The sequence below is a fragment of the Gallinula chloropus genome (assembly GCF_964237585.1).
Source record: "Gallinula chloropus genome assembly, chromosome: 10".
NCBI classification, from domain to species: Eukaryota; Metazoa; Chordata; class Aves; order Gruiformes; family Rallidae; genus Gallinula; species Gallinula chloropus.
The window spans coordinates 9,568,713-9,593,499 of record NC_140095.1 but is presented as its reverse complement, the minus strand read 5'-3'; the positions used below and the strand labels follow the sequence as shown (position 1 = coordinate 9,593,499).

The 24,787-nt window shown below is 44.6% G+C and overlaps 1 protein-coding gene across 1 annotated transcript in view; it reads right to left on the bottom strand.

Moving 5' to 3' along the window:
* RAPGEF6 (Rap guanine nucleotide exchange factor 6) overlaps positions 1-24,498 on the bottom strand; it is a 124,512-nt gene extending 100,014 nt beyond the window's left edge. The window contains exon 1 of the mRNA XM_084268592.1: positions 24,282-24,498. Within this exon, the coding sequence (XP_084124718.1) occupies positions 24,282-24,350 (69 nt within the window). The 5' untranslated portion in view covers positions 24,351-24,498. The remainder of the gene's footprint in view (positions 1-24,281) is intronic.
* Between the last annotated feature and the right edge of the window lie 289 nt (positions 24,499-24,787).

The following is a 24,787-nucleotide window of genomic DNA, read 5'->3' as shown; positions in this document are numbered from 1 at the left end:
TTAATAGTCAATGTTTAGAAGCGTAGAGGATACAGGCTGTTACAGCAAATGAAAGGTCACATGTAATTGCAGGACATGTAAACCCAATAAACCCCTGATTTTATTTTTAAATGTCATTACCAAAACCCATGAAAAGTAAACCAAAGGCCTGAATGCTTAACACACACATTATAAACCCCCCATTTCACAGTTTCTCATTTTAATCCTCCAGCTGTGAATTGCCACAAAGTTGAGTTTCTGAGCAAAACACCTAAAAGCAGTGGCTACGAACCACACTCCAAACAGTGTGTGCTGTGGTGCTCCAGCCTGAACACAGAGCCTGTAGAAGATGCAGCCAAGGGGTCACTCGAGGTACCAGACCAGCCGGGTTACCCAGCGCTCCGAGCCGGGAACTGCCTCTGCTTCCCCGCAAACATCAGGCACAGAGCAGCACCTGACCTTACCGTGTTGTAGCAGTTAATGGTACCTTGCTAGTCAAGGAATTTATGGAGCAATTGAAATAAAATCATGCTCCACATCCGTCTTCCTCCACCCAGCCGGTCTCTGCCAGCCTAGAACAGCACTTGGATGGGCAGGGAAAAGGAGGAAGGTGGGCTGCCAGGCAGCTGGGGGCAGTCAGTACTTGGTCCTATGAATCAAGCTACACCTTTTCAGCCTTCCTAATGCATTTTGTCTACATATATGTTCCTACATTTTCTGGTATTTCTGCATAATCATGATTGAAATCAAACAGAATGCCTCCAAGTAAGTTTTTGATAAGCAGTTCTATCATCATGCATTACAAAACACCATAAGCAGAGCAAAAGCCAATGCTCAATGCTTCATCAGAAACTTCAGTTGTCCATATGAAGAGTGACCACGTCCTTACTGGAGAGTTACTCTCTGCAAGTCCATAGCAGAGCCCCCTCGCAGGTTAATTCAGCACTGGCCATCTCCTGCCCTCTACCTGCAGCCAGACTGAGCAAACAGGACTCCCACAATGACCCACCCATGCTTATTTAGGATCTTGATGAATAAACAATCAGTAAATTAAAGAGATAAACATTTGCTTAAAGGGATTTAGGCTTGGAAAGCATCCCTCATTTCATGCACAGCAGCAGAGAGAACAGCAGTCAGAGCATGGAACAGAAAAGGGAAGGCAAAGCTCTGCATTCTCTCATCACAGCAGAAGGCATCTCACTTCAGCTGGACTGTATCACTGCTTTGATGTTGTTAAAGGAAATGAACAACATGATGCTGCTTATTATCCAGCCAGGCAGTATTTCAACAAGCTATATACACATTGGCCACTCACACATCCATTTCACAGCATCACCAGGTTGGAAATGACCTTTAAGATCATCAAGTCCAACTGCTCCTGCCCTAGGCTAAACCATATTTCTAGGTATGTTTTTTAAAATCAGGATCTGTACTGCTCTAAAACTGATTCTTGGAGCAAACACCTCCCCTCCTCAAGCAGAGCAGGCAATGCTGACAGGTGCCACCAAGCCCAAGAGCCAACTCAGAGATGGTGTCTCCAGGAAGGTCTGCAAGCTGCCTCTCTCCTCCAGAGCACCAAGTGTACTGACCCAATGTGTTTCCCACGTCTTGGTGAAATACTACTGGGGTTTTTTTTGTTTGAACAGATTCTTTACACCCAGTCAGGTGAAATTCTTCCTCTCCCTTGCATGCCACTTCAAAGACTAACAAGGGAGATTATGTGCAGCCAGTCTAGCCCAGTTTTTCCTGATAACATTGATTCACATCAACCATACTTCGTGAGGTTTCTTCCATTAGTCCTACCTTGTTTAAGAATAAATGCTTATAATAGCATTGACGTTATGCTTGAGAGACTACATTTAGAGGCTCATCTGAAATTTTTAGAAGCAAAGAACATCATTTGATCCCAGTGGAGTTGTAGGCAGCAAGCAGCCAGTGATGGGCAGACCCAGCCAGCCCAGATGCGCCAGGCACCCCCAAAAGAATATACACCACCAGATAGGAAAGCATTCCTTTCTGAAATTCAAAGTTCTTTAGGCTGAAAATAGGATTAGAAGGTGTTATTTTTAAACCCAGATTCACGTCGCCACGCCCGTGTTAAAGCGCAGATGAACACATAGCCACAGTACAAAGGGTAGAGATAACTTTTGGAGCTGCCCACCCTGAAAGGGAAGGGCTGTCAGAGGCCAGTGCCAGAGGGCAATAAGCCACACTGCAACAGCAGAACGAAGAGTTATTTGCAAAACATTACAGGCCCTTTCCATACCCATCCCTATAATCCATTTGTGTACCTCTTTCTGCCAAAACCCAACTGAAACACGATTATTGATGAAAAACAATTTCTCCACATGCTCTAAACTAGGGATCAAGGTTGAAATAATTTTATTTTGTCATCTTTATTTTCAGAGCTTTTCCATCAGCTGAAACTCAAGCACAGTATCTACCTTTAAATGGTATGCCCACACATGTTCTTCCATCCTTGACAGAAAACTACCTTGCCTAGGTTATTTAAGGAGAAGTTAAATCACATTTTCTATCCAGCTAGCTAAAACTGCAGCTCCAGGGAGCCAAGGGAAGGAGGGCAACTGAGCAAAGAGTGGAGGGAAACAGGCAGGAGTTGTTGATCTTGCTAGGAAGGAGAATTTTTCTAGAGTAAAGGAGAGACAAAACATGAACACTGCATCACTGTGGAGTGATGGTGCACTAAGCTGCCCAGGATGGCTTGTCATCTTTGACCTCCAGTGCTCACAGCACTGAGCTCCTCAGAAGCCTTCTTGGGTGCTATGCTCAAAAAGCAAGGGACATCTGTTTCTTCACACTCTTCACATGAAAGCACCTTGGATAAAATAACATGTATTTGAGCAGAAGTGCAGAAATCAAGGGATGGCTCTGCCCATGGAACTGTTCTCAAAGCCAGACAGAAGGAAAGCATGGCCCAGCACCGATACACCAGCAGCCCCCAGCTCCATTCAGTTGCAGCTTTTATCATCCCCAACACACACATCCTTCCCACAAAAAGCTGAACCACCTGCTAAACCAGGGATGGTGTAAGAGCATGGAGATTTTAGTAACAATACGATATATTGTAAGTCAGCTTTCTTCTATGGTTACATCCTCATCCCACGTGGTATGATGTGAGCCACGCCAATAACTGGACTGCTTCTCCTTTTCCCTGCCAGTTGCTAACTCACATAATCCCCACAAGATGCCACAGCTGTCAAATAAGGGAAAACAAAAGAAGAACCAGAAGCATCAACTGAAAACTCATCATATGAAAGCAAAACAGGTAACTACGACCACCACTCATTTACCCCAGAACACTTTTATTTGCAAGTAGTTTGCTATCTCCAGTTCTTACAAGGATGGTGCATTACTGATTTCTTCATTGCCAGGGCACAACTTGAAGATAGTCAGACAGCCAGAACATAACCAAGCCTCAAAATTCCTGGGGAAGTGGTGTTCATCCATAGTTTCATTACCAGCACATGTTTTTAAACACAACCAAGATCTAGATGCTTCCAAAGAAGTACCACAGCACAGAAACACCAGACAGTGCGGGAAGCAATCCTGGCCTCCTGTGACCACCTCCACTCCAGCATCACACCAAGCAGCACAACAGCCTGTGTATCCTCTTAGTAATCCAGGAAACTTGCTGAAGCACAGATTACTAGTGTCCTAAGGCTAAAGTGATTTACAGAGCTGCTTTTGAAGTTTATTTGAATGGACTTAACAATTTAACATCCACTCTCCATAAGGAGCTTATCCCTGCCTCTCCATACCTGAGCTGATGAGTAAAATTTGCCAGTATGTATCATTTCCTTCTATTTTACCCTTTTATCACCCAATCTTTCACCTTTAATCCAAGGAGCAGCTTTACAAAGCTGAGCCTCAAGGAGCTAGGAGGAGGACAGTGTGAAGTGTGGAGTTTTGAAGGCAAAGGTTTCCAGCCAACCAGCAGCCATAAATCCAGCCAGGTCAACTGGAACTCACACACAACTGGAAGTCTGCAGTAAGGTACAAGACAAATTCCCCTGCAGTGCTGGAAGTGGAGAAAAGCAGTGTGATGCTCTGGAACAAAGATGAAATGATTGCATCAAGAGCAGCTTTGCTCTTGACAAACATAAAATGAAAACCTGATGCTTTACTTGGTGTTGCCCCAGACAGGTGTATCAGTAACACAGGACCAAACACTAAGTAGGAAATCTGTTGTATTTCTAAGGAAAAGAAACTGTTCCAAAGTGGCCTCAGTTGCAAATTCTAATAAATCTCTACAAAAAGCCACTCTCAGCAATTGCACTGAGCTACCAGGGAAGCTGAGGATGCCATAAATCCCTGCAGACTCCCTTTAGCACTGCCCAGTATGTCACGTGGAAGGGGAGAGGCAACACAGTCCCTGAAAAGCTGCATCCAGCCCCAGCACCAGCACCAACCCTGGAACCTGGGTCCTGACTCAGAGATCTGGCTGGCTCCTTCCAGCTCCCAACAAGCTCAGCCTTGATAGATGCCCTAGATCCACACTGAACCTTAAATGAGGGGTCCCAAAGAATGCAAACAGGCAGGTATTAGTCAGTCAGTCCAGAACTCTGCCCAGGGAATGTGGAGAGAGCAGCAACCTGCGCAGCAGTACCAGCACTTCAAAGCCGCATGGAAGAAACAGCTGTGTCAGCAAGTTCCAGACAGATTGCTCTCACATGCAAACCTGTCCTGAAGAGCTACGCAAAACCTGTCTCTCAATTCCACCCCAAACACATTAAATTCCTGTTGCAAGAACATATGCTTGGCTCACTCCAGGCTCCCCACACCCAGCCCACGCCAGCTGCCAAGCCACCCAGGATTCCCCGGTTCACACACACACAAGAACCAGCTCCTTGAGGAAGCGCAGAGACCAAAGGAGAGGATTCTGCATTTGTGCTTTTTCCAAGGTAAGATGAGGCAGCTGCCTGGATACATATTTTATAAGCTTCAGAGCAAACAGAAACCTTAGTGTTTTCTAAGGACCTGTTACATACGCAGCTGTACTGCAGATACTACACGTTAAAAGAAGCAGACGCGTCTTTCTGCCTTTGAAACAACAGTTAAACCATATGGTAACAGGAACAGCTCCCTGAACTGACATTCAAAAAGACCATCAGGTACAAAGTCTTCCAGGGAATGAAGCTGCATGGCTGAAAGCTGTCACAACCTCCCTACGCATTTGTCACAGAGATCTTCTTTCTCCCTGGTGCTCTGACCAAAACTGCCAAGTGGGAAACAAGGCTGGAAGTCTTCAGCAGAACCAAGCACCTGCTTGGTATTGGGACATAGATTTTAACACGTTTTTGGGCAGTGGCTGAATTTCCCTGTGTTAAATTTGTTATTTAAAGTGCCCAGATTTCAAGGAAAACAAACAGAAGTAATCCTTGGAGCACGGAGTTGTGCAAGCTGTAAATTGGAGACTCTCCTCCAGCTTGCTGCCATTACTTGCTCCGCAGTGATTCAGCAGGCTCTCACACAGGCTGAATGCATCTTTTATTAGGAATCCTGTCAGGCTCAATAAAGACTTTGTCACCCTTAGGGGGGGTGTAGCAGAAGAGAGGAAATGTTACTCAGCACGGTTTATGGTTTTCATTGCTTCCCTTCCTGTTAGTTCATCGAAGGCTGGAATTCGTGCTGTTTCCTTTATTCTCTGTTTAAGGCCAATTGTAAAAATAGTCCTTCCAAATTCTTTCCTGGTAGTGTAATACCAGGAATAAAAATACTGAAGCATAGTTAAAGTTCTCTGAGCCACAGTTTACATACTCAGGTACCTATGCAGCAAGTTCACCAACCGTAGCGACGCTGGTTCAAGAAGCCCAACTTACACACTTGAAGCCAGGTGAGATACACCAGCACCTACCCCTGAACTCTGCGGGAGGAGCAGCCACCTACAGTCGAACATGGGTAGCAGAGCAAACAACCCCTCAAGTGAAAGGTGAGATAAACTGGGAAGCAACTCCTCCATCTTGAAGGTTTAAATTAGATATTAGGGAGAAGTTCTTTCCAGAGAGAGTGGTGAGGGGCTGGAACAGGCTGCCCAGAGAGGGGGTGGGTGCCCCATCCCTGGGGGTGTTCAAGGCCAGGTTGGATGGGGCCCTGGGCAACCTTGTGTAGCTCCAGGCCTGGAGGTTGGTGTCCCTGCCTGTGGCAGGGGGTTGGAGCTCTGTGATCCTTGGGGTCCCTTCCTACCCATGCCATCCTATGATTCTATGATCTTCATTATCCACTCGCCCTGTTCAGTGGCCTCAACTTTGGATTTTCATTCAAGTGCAGGAAGTGCAAAAGAACTTCAGCACAGGACTCTCCACTTAGAGGTGGACAGCAACAGTGCCCTTTAAAGTACCTTCCCCTGCTTGAATGGAGACCTTTAGAAAAAAATATATACTTCAATACAAGCATTGAGGCACCATTAGGCAGGAGAATGGATGAATTAGTCAGGTGAATGAAAGTGTTCTCAAAAGACTTCATCTTGCAGAGAACGGCACCGTTTAAGTAGCACACACAGGGAATGAAGCATTATCATGCCCATGGTAAGAAACACCACCAATGCAAAAAGCTTAATTAAAAGTCCTTCCCATTAAACACACCAGTAGCAAACTCCTGTGTGATCTTAAATCACTGCCTGAGACTGCACCCACTAACATTTGTATACAGTGAACTGGTTGGGCCACTTTGGAGCCATACTCTATCGTTCAGAAGAAAGTGTGTATATTCCATAATGAAGTTCTCCATGGATGGCAACAGGTGAAGGTCTTCTGGACTCACTCCCCTGTCCACTGGCTATAGGTATTTTTAGTACTGCTGAGTTTTCCCTAGGGCCTCCCCAAAAATCATAATTCATTTATTATTATTTTGTAATGTTATTATCATTTTCTAACATGATCCATCCAACTGCTGCAAGTGACAGAGAACTTGATTTCTTAGGATAACAGTCTTTCCTATGTGCACAGCCCTCCTGGAACCAGCAGCACCTGTGGACCACATTATGACCACAACACAGGACCCTGCCCAAAGTCTAAAATTTACATTTACCCATACAGAAGACAGATACCATTTTCCCAAATGGGAAGTGTGAGTCTAGTTATTGTACTATCTTTATATGGGAGAAGAGAGAGAAACAGGGACTTCATTTCACTGTTCTGTATATCCAGGAAGCAATTACAATTGACAGAACTGGTTAGTAACAGGATAACCACAAATACGAAACTAAAATCTGGCTTTTTTGTTTCTGCAGACTGTCAAAAGTAACATTTGCATGTTTGGATTTTGATCTTTTCTATTTCCCTGCAAAGGTAGCAAAGTCTCTCAATGGGCCTAACACAGTTTCCTTACATGTTACTTCCTCCTAACACACAGGCAGGGCTGCAGGCAGAGGAAGTATCCTCGATAAAGTCTGGAAGAGCCAGAACAAAGGCCCTAGAACCCCTACTACAATTTATTTATAAGTTCCGTTCAGCAGAATAATCCTAAAAATAAAGGAAGCAAAGGATCTCTATATGAAAATAAGAAATTTCTCTACCCACCAATAGCTCCCACACCCACCACAGATAAACACCTTCCACCTAACAGCCCTGGACTCTGTCGATATAAGATTTGGGCAGAAAGAAAAACATTTAAAGGAATGAGGGAAGGGAAATTTTATATTATTTTCATCGCAGCGAGTCAGCATTTCTAGAACCCTGACTTCACCAGACAGAAAACTTCCTTTGGAAAAGCTGATTTTGCAGAGTGAAACACCAAGGGCCCTGAACTGGAGAGACGGGAACATCAAACGTCGCTGCTTCAAAGCGAGCAGCTTGGGGAGAGTTTTGAATATCTGAAGCATAGTTCAGCCCTTATCACAGTTCAGAACAAAAGTACAGCTATGAGAAGGTATCTTCAAGTAAAACATTATCATAAAGTTCCCAGACACTCATTACTTTGTCTTAAAATATCTTTCAGACATACGTGCTGATAATAGGAAAACAAAAGCAGGCTGCCTTGCACACAGAGCACAGAGTTCAATAGGATGGGAAGATGAGAATAACCAACATTAATCTCAATGTTTGCATCTATTGAAGAGCAGGATTTGATACAAAGCATTTTTCAGTGAGATACCAGAGGCTGTAGAAGCTGCCTCCTTTCCCAGCACCTTGAAAAGTCACCCAAAAATCAACAAGCAAAACAGACAATTTCAGGCTTCTAGTTCAACTGATGTTTTGCTAGTCAGGCAGCTGACTACTCGTCAAGGTTAACAGTCTCCCTTCCAGAGGACAAGCATCCATCAAATAGCAGTACTTTGGTTAAGCCTTTTTCGTCATAACTCCAAAAACATCAGCTTGCCTGATTCACAGAGAAGCTCCCTGGTCTTTTAACAGGAGCAGGCAAGAAAGTACCAGCATCTGAAATCTCCTCTTAAGAAAAAGAAAAGGAATCACGGTGGGAAAGGTCAGAACACTGAAACACTAAGAGAAAAGGAAGGCTCTTATTTGGCAAGAGACCCAGGGATGAGGGGAGAGGAGGTAGAGGATGAAAACCAAGGGGCAATCCTATGCTTCTCATAACAACAACCTGGGAGTATGTCTGTATGCAACTTAGTTGTGTCGAATGTTGGAGTTTGTTATCTCTGACTTTCTTCTTATTGCAGAGAATGCTCCAGACTTTGAACTCATTCCTCACACTTGGACTAGAGCACTACAGGCTGCTAATGGGAGATTCAAAGTGCTTTATTTTTTTACTGCAAGCCTGTTGACTCTGAACTAAAAGATCAGCTCCAGGAGAGGTGCTGCAGGAGGGCACAGGGCAGAGGTAACGCTGTCTGCCCCAACAGAAGCTGGTCCCACACACAGGGCAGGGAAGGACAAGCCTACATTGACAAACAAGGCAGGAGATGTGCTATTCTGCTGCACTGCCTACTTTCCCTCTGCCATGCAACTGCCATTTCAGGTTCAACACACACTCAGCCATAAGGATCTTCCTCACTTCCATCACACTCTACCCACATACCTTTGGAGCCCATGAGTGTTACTATCAAGGTCCAAGAACTACAGCTCCTGTTCAAAGGGAATCTCAAGCAGGGAAAGACCAACAGACAGAGCAGTGACACTGTACTGCAGTTTGTTTCCACCATACTAATGGTCATTATTTTTTATATAAATGGCTGTTCTAATGGCACATTTCTGGTTTCACAATATATAATTTCCTATTTCTTTGTGAATTCGAGCAAGCAAAGATCATGTCTGTCAGGAAATTAAGCCCTGCTTAATAAATAATAGCAAAGACAGAACAAGATCTCTTATCAATATTGTCACTGAAGTCACCCACTCAGTATCCAGGCGATGGAGAGGAATACAGCCCTTCAAACCATCTCCAAAGGTTTTGGTGCATCAGTAAAGTATTAGTCACCACACTGGTTCCAACTAAAGGGTTCTGTGTTTTCATTCCACACTGAAGACAACACATCAGCACATCAGGAAAAAAGCTTGAGAATGATACCACTGGAGAATAAACTAACACACAGAAGGAAAGCTCTCCTACAGCCTTCTTCAATAAAAGAAAAATCAAGCTGCAGCTATTTTATTCCCATGATAGTGTCATTATGGACCACATAATGGACAACAGTAGTATGTTTACCAGTAACCAGTAATTCCTTCTGCATCCAGTACTGGGGTACCAAAGCACTACTAAGTAGTGCAATCCAGGAAAGTTACTGTACTTTACAGCAGGCTATATCCCTTTAGAGAAACTGTAAGTTCTCTCAGTGCAGATTCCCACAATTAAACCCTGCTCACACACAGAGAAGTGGTAACACACCCGTGTACCTGCGTATCCATATATTGGCAGACACGTATCCCTCAGAGAAGTGTGATCAGTAGCTTGTAGCATCTTCATCTGCAGCAAAAGCTAAGCTGGATTTGCTCCACTGCTGCAGCTGAACGCAAACCACCACAGCAGAACTCTTAAACCGACTCTACCACTGCTTTAAGATCGACTTTTGTATTTCTCAACACCACCTGTGCCATAAACCACAGCAGAGCTTGCGGATCCAAACTGAGGAGCTGCATGCTGTGTGTGCATATTCATGGACCTGGGTTAACGGTTTTAAGCTTCAAATCAAATCAACATAAATATCAGAGGTACAGATACCAGTGCACTTCCCTAGCAATTACAGTTGATCAATGCATAGTGTTACAAAGGGAATAATTCTCATTAAGAAAATTAACAGCTTCAACATTATGAGAAACAACAGACGAGTGTATTGTCAGGGACTGAATCAACCACGAGATCACATTGTTACTCAGGAATTTCTAGCTCTGAATTCCACAGCCTGCCCACCAAGCATCCTGCTTCCCACAGTGCAAACAACTTCATGACTAACATCACAGAGCTACAGACAAGATGCAGAACAACTGCCTTCTCCCCCTCCCTACTAACTGGTTACACGTGAGACGTGGGCTACTTCAGTTGGGCGGTTGTGTACGATATGGAAACCTCTTCTCCTCCAACCAGACATTCCATCCTTAGAGAGACCAAAAACTTCAGAAGCTGTAATTACCTTTGAATACAAACCCAAAACAAACCACTCTCAACTTTCTCATTCCTATGAAACCACGATCAGCACTAATTTGTAATGCAACAAGCCAGAGATTCCTCCAACACCTCACATCTCCAGTGTTACTCAACCACAGCCTCGATGCAGGTCCAATAAACCCACTTTTAAACAACCAGCCTATCATCTCAAAAGACAACTTCAGCTTTCAGAGAGCAAGACTACCACTATTCACTGAGCAGGAAAACGTAAATCCAACTAATACTAAGCCTAATCTCAGTATCAAGCTTGGGTTTGTAAGCAGCAATGCGATGCGTTAATTTAAGTCTCAGACTTTTGACTCATCAGCTGACACTAAAGGAGAAGATTCGTCCAGGATCATGAAATGCAAAGTCTGGAGTCAGCAGCAGAATGCTGCAATCCAGTATTACAACACCACGCTCTCTGGACAGTTGTGCTTGTGAGTACAGACATGGAGAACACACACACTAGACGGCAGCCCACACCCCCAGCCAAAACGGAAGGACCCAGAGCTGCAGCACAGGCATTTTCAACAGCAACACTGAGAATGAAGACATCTCTGCTGTGTGCCTTCTGGAAGAGATTGTGCATCTAGAGCATCGCAGCCTCTCATTCAAGTATCTAGGTTACGCAGCGTCTGTTAACTCTAGGTTTGCTGTACCCCATCATCGCCTTCCTTTGGCTCAGGCAGGCAGGGGAACACACTGACCCACAGTTCCTCTCACGCCATGAACTCCAAAGTGCAAGCCAGTGGCACAGGAGCCATGCTGATGGGTTAGGCCAGTTCAGACACCCAACCTGAGAGAACTTTCCTAAGGATCACCCCAGCCCGATAACACCCCTTAATTATACCAAGGCTGCCCATCAATTAAGGGTATCACCACATTTTGAAGACTCCACTGGGTCAGATGTAACAGCCTGGACAGAAAACTCTGCTGAAGGAAGCATTACCACACAACACAAATGGAAGTGACAAATCTATCTGACAGGAGTCTCACACAAGACTGCCAGTTTCCTTCCTACTTTGGATGGGAAACAGGAACAGAAACTCCCTCTGCAACAATGGGGAAGGACACTTCAGCTTAGCCAAACCAACACAGCCTACTTTAGGCTGGATGCTGTTACACCAAACCCTGAGAACACAGGGTAAAGTAAATCAGATTTAAACAGAATATTCTCCCTAGATAACCCACAGTATCTACTGGCCACCACAAGCACAAGCCTTTGTGCCAAGACTATAAAAAACCTCCCAGATGCAATGTTCAACAGCAGAAGTGATCCCATCACCTTCCAAGGCTGAGTACTCAATACAGTTTAACAAAGGCAGACCTCACTCTCCAGCCCTTTCAAATGCAAACCGTCAAGGTGGAAAAACATGACAACAGCTCTGGAAGGATCTCTTTGGAGGAATTCACATTTGGCCAAAAGGCCAAGTCGTACATGCCTGAAACACAGCACCACACCACAAGAATTCCTTCCCTCCAGAGCAAGAGGACCAAAGTTTGAGGCTCATTTTTAATCAGTCTGTGGAGGACGGACGGCTTAAACGTCAATGCTTTAATCAGGCACAAAAAGATTACAAAGAGAGAACCCCCCAAGGCAGTTATTTTTGTTCTATTCAGCAAGAATTTGCTAGACTCTCTCAACACACTAAGAGATAACCAATAATTAGCAGAGCTAAGGAACCTAGAGAAACCAGATGCAGAATGTGAAATAGCCTGTGTGTGCTTCTCTGAACTAAGGGTATTTCCAAAACACAGAAATCATCAAAAGAGGAAGAAGGATGTATGACAGTTTCATCAAAGGAAAACCCTCTACATTTCAAACCTGAGGGCACTGGGAGACTAAAACCTCAGAGCTCTAGAAATTGTTTTGCTCAGGCTAGTGCTGCCGTATAAGCTATTTTATGGCAAGAACAGGCCTCTAACAAAGGACCTTGGAGCTCTGGACATCCTTTATAGACCTGTACTCAGATGGACTTCTCAAGGAAGACAAAGTTTTTGCCTGCCTTTGGGAGAGGAAACCCTGCGAGCTGGAAGTTCATACAGACCACATGGTCCTCAGAAATGTGCAGCTTCCTCACTAGTGACAAGACCACCAGAAGCCCCCTTTTAACATGTTCCTACCTGAAAGCTGCCAGCTCTTCACTCTCTTGAGAAGGGACAAGCAGAGAAGAGATGTTAGATGGTGCCACATCATGGGGAAACACCCGCTGCACGTCAGCTGTCCTTGAAATTGCAGAATGTTGGGGGTGATGCTTGGACAACCATGTAAAGACACAGGGCTTCTTTCCTTCCACTCCTCAGGCACAGTGCCTGGCAACAAGCAGGCAATACTTGGGCTCTTTCACCCTAATTTCTCCTTCAGCCTTACCAAACAGCGTGTGTGCTGCTGAATTTTTTTCTTACTGGTGCTATAACGGACACCCAGTTCTTACAGAGCGTGATGCAAGAAGCAGTTCAGTCAAAGTAAACGTTGCAGAAAACCTCCTCTGTAAAGCTTACACAAAGGAAGTTTCAGTACACTACTTAAATTAATTTTTAAAAGAAAAACATCTTCAATAATTGTGACAACTTTTATTCAGTACAGTATTTTCGGGACTTTAATACTGTTTCCATGAGGAATTTAACACCTACGTGTCCTGACCACTTTCCCTCTGCCCTTTGCAGTTTTGGAGAACAAAAGCAGGAATGTTTTTTTCTTCCATTTAGTAACTTTTCTGAATGCCAAGTGTACTTGCAGTTCTCTCCCACCTCCTTCCACACCCTCTTCTCGCCCTTCTTCACTATTCCAACATCCCCAAGGAGTTCCTATTGCAGGGTCAGTATCAAGGCACTGGGCTTGCCTTTCAGCTCAGTTTTGTAGCACACACCCTTACTACCCAAGAAGTCCCTAAAACTCATTATTTAAATTCATATAATCCAAAAGAAAACAGGGTTGAGTTTGGAGTTTTTAGGAAAAATGTTACATTAAATATTTCAACTTTAATTCACTGATGAAAACTTTCAGTTAAATTATTGCTCTGCCAATGAAACCAAGTGCATGACCCCACTGCACAGGGAAAGGCACATACTGAAGGAAACACCTTCCAGTGAAGAATCCCAGGACTCCACCATAATTTCTGGTTTCACTCTGAGCTGTCGCAGCTGCCATTAAAACAAAAAACCAGTTCTTCAGGACCAGTAATTGGGAGCAAGGATAGGGAAAAGTAACCTTGGAGCAACACCACTTTACAGGTTCCCTGGAAGATCACTGGGAAACTGCCACCCTGATTCACTCCAACTTCCTTTTGTTCCTTTAACAAGGTTTAAGGTTGACATGAAGCAAATAATCAGAGAAGAACTGACCAGAGCTTGACACTGTAAAGTTATGGGGGTACCAGAGCACCAGGTCCTCAGCCTGACCACAAAGGAGACGATACGGCAGCTGCTCACCAGCATGCTGGATCCCCAGTGCTGTTCTGAAGCTGTGAGGCTCTGCCATGGCAGGAGCAGTCAGAAAATCAGAGTCCTTTTCCAACCCCCTGGGAGCCAAGTTTACTGACACTAACATCACAGTTTAGAGAACCAGGCCTTGAAATACTTGATCGATAATAACATATGACCTATTCATCTGTTAAGCCCTAAATTCCACATTTCCTAGGAAGATTATCCCAAAGCAAGCTGCTGTGATCTGTTCTTAGTTACAGTTACTTTGGCCAACCACTTGAAAAAGATCCATAAATACTGTCTATCCATGTGAGCTTCCAGCACGCTCTGACAGCCACGCAGGGAAAACAGCAAGCTTCTGTTTTACAATAACCTCCCCAACACAAAAGCCTTGTTGACAGCTATACCATTAGGCCAGAAAACCCTAGAACCACTGGGTGCATCTTCTAAAGCCAGCCTCTCCATATAAAAAGTAAATAAAAAGAAGAGGAAAGAGACATCACTTTTGGGACATCCCAATCACCCCCTAAGAGCTCACTGATACACAGAAAGGGGCTGCACACCGAAGGCAGATACATGGCAGCGTGACATGGCCCAAGTCAAAGCAGAGGCTACCAGAAAGAGCTGCCCAAGCGTGCGGGTCTCTGACCACAGGGACCCACCAAGCTGAGCCGTGGGAGCTCTTCCCAGGGGGGTTGCTGTTAGGATACACCAAAGGGATGAAGCAGCAAGAGCTGTTTGCAACACCACACCATGCAGCATCACCAGCAACAAAATCCTTCTCCAAATACAACCGGCCCTTGTCAGAGATCAGGCGGCAACACCAAACCTCCCAGCTGCACCTTCTGAATGGAGGGGAGTGGAATGAAGGGTCAGAGACTTGGGGAAGGCACTCCAAGAACAATTTCACAGAAAAACTATGAACTTGATGTATTCTGGAGATGTCTGATTAAGTGTTCTGACCTACACCCACATGAGTCTCAAATTCCTTTAATCAACAACCAGCACTGAATCAACAGCACAATGCTAGTAAGATCAGAGCTGAGTACCTCTGCATTGAGCACCTAACAGAATGAGGAGCTTAAACAAAGCAAAAAAAAGCAATAAAAAGATCAAACCGTGGTTAACAGGGATTCAGACAAAGCTGTTCCTACACCGACTCCGGACACACTGAAGCATGACACAAAAAAATCCAGGAGCATTTATTTTAGGCCAAGGGCCGCTCTTCCAGCGGGAAGGAGAGTGAAGATGTCACAGTCTGCCATTGCCATGCAGGAAAGTTCCTCCCTCCCAAACCAGGAGCAGAGGTCCTGTGAGCACCCTCCCATCTAGCATGCTGCTCAGCAGAACTAGCCATACACACAGACCACATCTTTTCTCCTCCCATTCAGGATTCATACATATAAGAGTGTCTTAGAATAGAATTTCCTTTAAAATCCTTATTTTAATGTTATCTTCCAGAAAAGGTACCTAAGAGTTATACACGTGAGGTGTGCAGTAGACACCCATACATACGCACACACGGAACAGTCATACAGAGTGAGCGACACTGACACACCAATACAAAGCCAAAATGTTTTGTTACGGCTTTTGTTGTGGCCTTGCTTCCTTCAAATGAATCCCAGCAAGCAGCAGCAAGCAAGATTAGGCAACAGCCACCGACTCTTTGGTGTAACTACAGATACACCCTGTTTGTTACACTCAATCAGGATGTTCGGATTCAACACCTCTACCGAGTTTCAGGCATGGGAAGTGCTTGAAGCCATGGCACCAGGCAGCCCAACCGTGCTCACCGGTCCTTGGGATTCCATTCCTCGGGCTCCCCAAAGCCAGGACCCACAGCTCTGCCCAGCCAAACCCAACTGCAGCCTCTTTTCTTCACTAAGCTGGACTAGTGAGACAGGAGCACTACGCGTTTCAAAAGACCAAGACAAAGCTTGAAGATGGCCATTCACTGGTATCCCATAACAGAGCCACATTCCTACTCACCACCACATTTAAATGAATCAGAATTGGAAATTACATCCAGCAGACAAACAAGGATGGTGGAACTGCTTTTTCACCTTCAACTTGGTGGCTCACTACGCACAAACCCCAAGCTTTCTGCAAACAATGCCAATACACATGAGCCATTGTCCACAGAGTTATTAACAGTCTGTAATTTAATCTTCTCTTTAGTACATCCATGTTCCGTACAGCAGGCTTTACACTACATCAGTTAGTCATGGTTCAAGAGCAGCAGCCGGGAATCGAAAACGAAGCATCACTCTCAGCGGGCCCTGGCTGGCTGCTGAGCAGAGGAAAGGGCCAGGGCAGCTAACTCACAACCACCTTGTGATTCCCAGCACAAATCCAGAAAGCATCACCTGTCACAGAGGCAACATCCACACACATCTGCACTCACCAGGCTAATGAGGTATGTGGTACTGCAGCACACAGCACCAGCACAGGCAGAGGGTGAAGCCTGCAGAGACTGGTACCAGGGGGTACCCAGGTGCCTGGTTCAGAGACACAGCTCTGAGCGGCCCCTGCAAGATAAACCCCTGGCTCTGTCCACGCCTGGGAAAGCATCAGCCACGCAGTCCCAAAGGCTGCACAGGCTCACATTTAAGAGACATACTTCAGAAACCAATGACCCTTAGTTTAAACACACCAGTTTAAACACATCACACCAAGCCCATCACTGGGCACTTCCAGGTGTAATGTCAATTACTTCAGACCACAATGAGGAAAGCACCAGCAACTGACCTAACTGACTGAAAAGCCTTGCCTGGACCTCAGGAACCATAAAGTCACAGCTGTTACATGGAAGATCTGCAAGCGTGTTCCCAGGTCATTACCACAAAGCTGAGTGATGAACAACAAACTTTCAGTGGAACTTACTTTTCTGAGGTTTTGTGACAAGCTTACTGGGTGGGGTTTTTTTGAACGCCTTTCACTCCTGCCCAAATTCTCCTTCTGAGGAGAGACTCCAACATCCTTACCCACAATCTGGGTTAACACAGACTCCATGAACAAAAGACTCACACCCAGCACAGCAACATTCATGTTATTTTCTCCACTTATTTAATATTAACTTTTATTTCACTCAGAAATTTTGTTAGACAGACTCTTAAGTTTAAGACAAATCTACCTGCCAGTAACATTTCAGTAAAGCCAGTAGATTTACTCAAAGCTAAACCATCACCCCGAGACCTGATTTATTTGGTTGGAACCATGAATCTGTATTTGACTGAACTCAACAGGCCTTAACTGTTATGAGAGCTAGGAAAAAAAGTATTCATTCCTATTAACCAGTAGCACAGTTTCCTTGCAGGTATTCCAGACAGACAACAGCTGCAGAACAGCCAACCCAGAGCCCACCACCATGAACGTGGTACCTTGTCCGAGGCTCAACACAACATTATTCATGTCTCCGAGACATAAATAATCAAAAGACTAATATGAGCAACACATTCACTCTTGCTGCACAACAAAAACAAGCACAAAAAACCCTGATCAAAAACAAACAAAACACCCCTCCTAAGACAGACACTGAAGCTCTTATAGCTGAATATTTACATTTATTAACATTCGGTTAAAAACTGGTAAATGTTCCAATATTGTATTTTGCTTCATTTGAAACAACAGATGGGTTTTATTTTTTAAGTGCAACTAATTTAGGGCTGATTTCAGCTTCAGAAAGTGTGTTGTACTTAAGGTTCCAACTAGTGATAATCTTAATTATTTAGGTACTAAAACATATGCCACATACTTCTGGCCAAGAAACAGGCAAAACTGACTGTGCGTCACAGGCACAGAGCTGTGTCCACACAGCAGTGAGAACAACTGTAGTCAAACACCTCTGATTTTAAGTAAGACTTTGTGTGTTCAAAGTCACTCCTGCAATCAGACACAGATCAATAATGGAAAAGGAGGTTCATTTTAATTATCCAGAAGAGAGATCAGACCCTGCCCTGCCTTGGGGAGGGGGATGCTGTGTTTTACCTGCCCCAGTTTCCCAAGGATGCTCAGTTAAGACTGATGACAACCACCAAACACACATCGATTGGTACCTACTTCCACTTCTTTAATAAAAGATTGAGATGCATCTGTGATGAAACGTCGTTCCTGACCTTCTTCAGAGGACAAGGTGCAAACGCAAAGTTTATGAAAATGAATTATAAAGAAGCATTCTAGTGAGGTAGTACAAGAGTTTGCATGCTTGGCTATTTTATTAGAGGAAAACCACCAGTGTAATTGAGATGGAGACTCACAATACTACACTGTATGAAGAAACAATAACAACAGACAACTACCCACCCAAAGCAACTCTTAGGAGACAAAGTAGAGGAAAGTGTAAGCACTAAAAACTTCCTAACTCATCAAGCTGGCAGATGAAGAGACACAGCTCTCCCAAAGCTCGTTGAACAATCCTCCAGGATTGTCAACGCTGTATTTATCAGGAGCTTAAACACATTAATTTAATGAGCAGCTTGGAAAAAAACATGGGTTTGCTTTACCTTGAACTGAAAGGTATGTGGCAGGGAAGCACAGGAGGAGGAGAGGAAGTTTATTCATGTTTTATTGAATTAATGAAGATTTCCAGGACCTTCCTTGTTGACAACCAAACTCTATTCTGCTTGTGAATAAGACTAGAACAACCTTAAGAGCTGTCAGCCACCAGTATGATACCCCAACATTTCATTCCTTAGGTACTGCTGTTCTGAACTTGAGTTTTACTAGGCAGATATACAAAGAAAAAAGCTTTCTGACACACTTTAAAGTGACTAACCTAATACTTAAAGAAAACCTCACAATCCTAGGTCTCCTCTGTTCTTAGGAAGATGCTGACAGAATACAGTGTCAACGAGGCAGCACCAGGACCAGAGCTGGTGCATTCTCATCTTTCTCTACACCTGCTGTTTTCACTAATAAATAAACTGATTTTTCAGCCATACAGAATGAAAATAAAACTGTACTTGTTATTTCACAGGGCTGCTTATAAAGCATTCCTAATGATACTGCAAGGTTTTATGTTCTTGTAACTGTAAATAGCAGTTGTGGCAACAGGAATACAGCAAGGCAATCTGCATAGGGTACACAAGGACCCAGCCAGGAATCTCCTAGTAGTACACTGCAGGCTTGTCAGTACGCATTCCCTACCACCTCTGTTATCACCCAGCAACAACCAGTATATCAATCTGAAAGGTCTCTTCCAACTTCCAAGCACAGCCACACTCAAGGATGGATCGAAGCCTCTGCTAGGAAAGGGATCCAAGTTATGTGGCACCACTGCAACTTTGGAGAGTCCCTATGGCAGAGATAGTGAAGCACTGAGCAACAGAACAACCTCGAGTACTGTACACCAAGTAACTGCTGGTGGACTTCAGTGTGAGCTCCAGAACTATTCACATAAAGTCTTAGTATAGGTCAGCTATAAGAGGATATATATCACTAACAACAAAAAAAGTAAGACAGAGTTTATGTAATAGAAAATTATGGCAGGAGTCAGGTTTCCATCACTCTTCTCTGGCTGTTGTGGAGGCCCACGTACTAAGCACGAGGAATTTTTATTAAATACAAACCAGCATCTCCAACTTCATTTAATGCAAGTTTCTTTTCAGCTCTGAGATAATTGCAAGCATCTACATTTTTTGTAGTAATTCTACAATTCTGACCCTGTTAAATGGCAAAGCCAACACCACTGTTGTATTAACGCTGCTAAAAGCTCACTGCAAACTACATACTCAATGGATTTTAACTAAGGCTAATCCCCTGTTTCACCTACTGAATTTCCAGAAAATTATTAAAAGGATGAAAAAAAAAAACCCACTTCAAAATACCAGTTATTTCTGGAAACAAGAAGCAGATGTTCCCCTCTGTTTGGCTCAGCTGTGCTACAGTACAAAAGTGCCTTTGTTATGCTGTCAGCAATAATTTATTTTTGTTATTACAGCCATTTTATAATGCCCATCAATGTACTATTTGTGCATGATTTAGATTCACACAGATCTATTTCTCTCTATGTAAGCCATCACAGAGCATCACATACACCCTCCTCACAGCAGACCCTGTTATAACACAATTGTGCAAATTAGGGGTTTTCTTTTCTTTCCACTGTATTAATAAAAAGAGAACAGGAAGCAAAGGAGGAGTCAGCACTGCCAAATAAAGTTGAATTAATGTTAATTGAGAATTACTGAAATAAAACTTAGTACAGAGACTGGAAAATACAAGAGCTTAGAGTATAAAAATAAGCCCCACTCTTTGAAGTCCAATAAAGGCAAAGCTTTCTGAACCACGGCAAGGAAATACTGTCTCCAACAGAGGCATGAGGAGATACATGGAGATTGCACTGGGAAAAGGATCCACTAAAAAGGGAAGAGCACATACTCACGGGAGGGGGAGGAGAGCACACACTCACAGGAGGCTATTGGTCCTATCAGCCACCCAGCCCTTATCTGCAGTAGGCATTAAACCGCTCCCCAAAAGACTAACATCACAGCCTTTGTACGGATCTGATAAGGAATTCTGGGCCTCAAAAAATGAAACCTTTAATGAGAGCACATACACGGTGTGTAACACTCATCCTTCCCTCCCACTGCTCCGAACAAACGATTTCCTTCCATCAAAATGTCCCCAAATTGCTACTTTAATATCCCCACCTGTGATACAAGGAACAGGCAGGACAATGTTTAAGGCAAAGGTAAAGTCCTGCACAGAGGATCTAAATCCCATATTCCCAGCTTGCATGAACTGGAGGATCTGCATGTATAAACACTCCCACATTTAACACCACAGAGGCATCAGCATAACCCTGGAAGACAAATGCAGGCATTAAAACACTAAACCAGTGCATGAAATCCTATAGTTTAAATATAGGTATGATTTTTTTAGGTGATTAAGCATCCCATTACTGCAAAGATTTCCTCGATCTGACGAGGCAGTGCACACAGAAGAAGTGATTTGTTAGGATAATCTGTTATCAAAACCAACATCTGAGAGAACCTCTGCAAATTCTGCACTTTCAGGCTGAACCTGAGAGGCAGACAGACTGTTCCCCATCAGTACACCCTCAGAGTCCACCTCTCTAACCAGAGCCTTAAATTTGAATGAAGTGGGACTCCCACCCTAGGGAGGGATTCTGCCATGAACAGGGGCAAATCCATGAGCAAACATTTTGAAAGACTTTCCATAAGAAAGGCCAGCTTGCATCATGACTCTACAATGTTATCATGCACCAAAGCAGAGGGAAGAAAGAAAAGAAAGAAATCCAAAAGATTTCCCAGGCTTGCACAGTATTCAAGACAGTTTCTGGAGTAACAGAACAGCAGTTACCTAAAAATGTATATACATCATTAAGTGTTACCTACCATCTCCAGGAGTTCATCAAAATAATCCCCTCCCCCCCCCAAATAAATTTGTAATTAAAGATTATAACACAAGAAGTATTTGAGCAACAACAACAAAAAAAATAAATCAAGTGTGTACATGTCCTATATGCATAACTTATACCCTTTACCAATTAGCACACACTGGAATGTTACCACAACAGTGGAAACTTGCCCCAACAGAGATTTACCAAACACAAATAACTGCGGTATCAAGAATTGAAATTTTTTACTTTATTCCTCAAAAGAAGTAAATTACAGAAATATTTAGTATCTCCCTTCTTACTTCCTTCAATTTTACATATTAGAACATTCTGTGGAGAAAGACTCCTAAAAGTCAGGATCACATGGACAACCATACCGCTCCTCAGCCAAACGTGATGTGTGGATTATTTATCTGTGCTCTTCCAGAGGCTGCTGCACAGATGATAGTTATGAAGCACCAGCCTGTGCTACTAATCAGTGCAGCCCTAACCCTGTAATTTGTGATACCCAGGTAAACTGCTCGTACAAACTGCAGGATCAGAAGAGGAGGGGGGCAGAAAGTGACTGAAAGCTGTTGAAACTCCTGTAGTCAAATGGGTTTGGCTCATCATCAAATACCAGTCGTGGTCTGGGGAATTTTCACGGGGTTTTTTTTCCCATTTCCCCCACATAAAAAACGCAGCCAAAGTGCATGAGCAGCTGATTGCATGTGGGAGGAGCTGATGATACCTTTCTGTGAGAGTAGGAGGAAAGAAATGAAGCCACACATTTTGTCTCTGCACAACGAGATACCTGAACACAGGTGTCACCAGCACATGCACCTTGTGTAGGGACACCTGAAACCGGGTTCTGCTGCTAATGGCAGCACGAAGAAGGTTTCAACTTCTAAAAGCTGTAAGGCTCAGGTCAGAGAAGAAAGCTGACCAGCCAGGATGCATAGCACAATTAAAAGGAAAAGGACATTGGCATTGTTTTCCTCTGGTTCCCTTATCACACTGCATCCATGTGTCATCACACCTCAGAGGATATGCTGGGGACATCTGACAGGATGCTCAATTATTACAGGTAATGTAGACCCAGAAAGAAACCCCCCCAGACACATCATGCTACTGAAACAGGGAAGCACTCTTGAAATCACCTTAGTTTCTGGATGTATACAAACAAAAGTACCCCAAGAAAACAGAAGTGATTTGACTGTAATTATCCACTCAGCAACAAGAACAGAGGTTCCCATCCTGCCAAGTTTTAAGTACATGTTTAACTTTAATCACAAGGAGTTTCACTGCTCAGTGTCTCTAAATGCCTGCCAAAAAAGGGCCAGATTAACAAGAGAATTAAGATAGATATTTTTAATCATTTTAGAGGTGTTATTAGTTAGATTAACAAAGACTATAATTTTTTTTTTCCACAACTGAGATACCCTGGCAAATTCAAACCTGCACACAACCCAGTGAGAACCCACACAGCTCGACACACAAGTACAGCCCAGAGCAGCTAGACATCCCAGTATCTGACAGTTTAGTATTACCAGGCTAAGCAACATATTTATTTTAAGGTAGTTCTAGCTAAAATAAGGAGACAAAGGATTTCATGATAACTGCTAGGGGGATAACTGAGGATCCCAAAAATAAAAAAAAAAAAAAACAAGAAACCAACAGAAAGCCCTACACAGCTGTTGAACATCAGTAACACAAGAAACAGCAGCAGGCAGATGTTTCAGGCCAGGCCAGCTTACCTGCTCCCCAAAGCCAAACCTCTGACGAGCCAGTACGGTATGCTAGCTCATGAATGACACTTCTGTGATGAACCCCCTTGCCCAACACTGCAAACCACACTAAGAGAAGGAATTTTGCTAACTGAAGACTAGAGCTGAAGAAAGAAACGTCTGAAGCAAGAAGGGAAGAGGCAAAAAATAAGAACACAGAACAGAGAGGCAGCCTCATCATTAATTTAGGGACCAGAAACGCAAGGAGGAATGTACTGGGTATCCCAAGGCAAGTAAGCATTCACTGGGGCTGAACTGGGGATTTCGCTATGGAAACCAACTCAAAGGGAAGTTGGAGGTCTCAGCCCTGCTAGGACATACACTGGAGCAGTCTCTGCCACAGTCCACCCTGAGTAGCCTTTTGATAATTAACTTATAAGGAAGAAGAGGCAGGACATTCTGCTCTCCATGAAGTATCAAGGGAGAACAGATGTTTCCCAGTCTCAAAGGGACAAACTCACCAGCATATCATTTCCTACCACTAATTCTTGAGCACATAAAGCAAAAAAAAAAAAAAAATCACAGTAAGGGAAACAAATAATAAAAAAAAGGCTGGGGAAAGCAAACAGACTTCAATGAGCCTTTCACTGAAACGTAAATGCTACCAAACATATTTCATTATGAAATCACTGCCCCACGACAGTGCTGTTCCCAAAAATACATGGCTGATCACAGCTTATGGATAAGGGGCAGAGCAGGTAGGTAAGTGGAAAACGTGTTTTCATGTAGCTAAACAGCCTCACACATTTCTGCACTCCCACTCACTGGGGAAACAGCTCTTTATGAAGTCTGCGAAGCCGTAATTAGCTGGGTTTTGCTTAAATCTGCATCACCGTACAGGTAAGCAAAGCCTTCCAGCTCGCGAACTTTTCCCAGAAGTTTTGCATCACCGAAACACACACAATTCTCCTTCCCAGAGATCTCCCTCTTCTTCTCCTTCCTAAAGCTTGCTCCAAGCAGCTCAGAAAACACCATGAGTCTCTATCCAACACCTTACTGGGGGTTTAGAACGCTGCCGCTCTCAAGAGGTCCAACTTCGGAGAGCAGAAAGACAGACAGACCCGAACGCTACCGGCAGGAGCTGGCGAGCAGCAGCCCAGCCGTGCCCCGCGCGCGCCCCGCCGCAAGCCCGCGGGAACCCAGCCCCGCGCCAGGGAAGAGTCGAAGGATAAATAAGGAGCCCTTACCTCCGGAGTCCTCTCTGCCGGTTTCTTCCGCAAAGCCTGTTTAATCTTGGGGTCCACAGGAGAGGTCATTCTATTCCTCTGCCCCTCCCGGTCCGGAACGCCTCAGAAACAGCTGCGGGGGGCGATGCCTCCGGGCGCGCCGGGAACACAAAAACACACCGCGATCAGCCGAGGATCCGCCGCCTTCCCGGCTCGGGAGCCCCGGCGCGGAGCACGGCCCGGCCCGGCCCCGCTTGCTACGGGCGGCCCCTCTCGCCGCTGCCCCGTGGCGGGGAGGGGACGCGCCCCGAAACTTTCCCCGCGTCGGGAGCCGGGGGAGGCCGCGCTGCCTCGCACGCCGCCGCGGGGCAGGCGGCGGGCCCGGGCGGGGAAGGGAGAGGAGAAGGCCGAGGAGGGAGAGGGGACCGGGGGACGCGGGGAGGGCAGGCCCCGAGCCGGGCGCGGTGCCCGCTGCCGGGCTGGCTGCTCACCAGGCGGGCGGCTCCTCCGCGGCGCTCGGGGCGCCT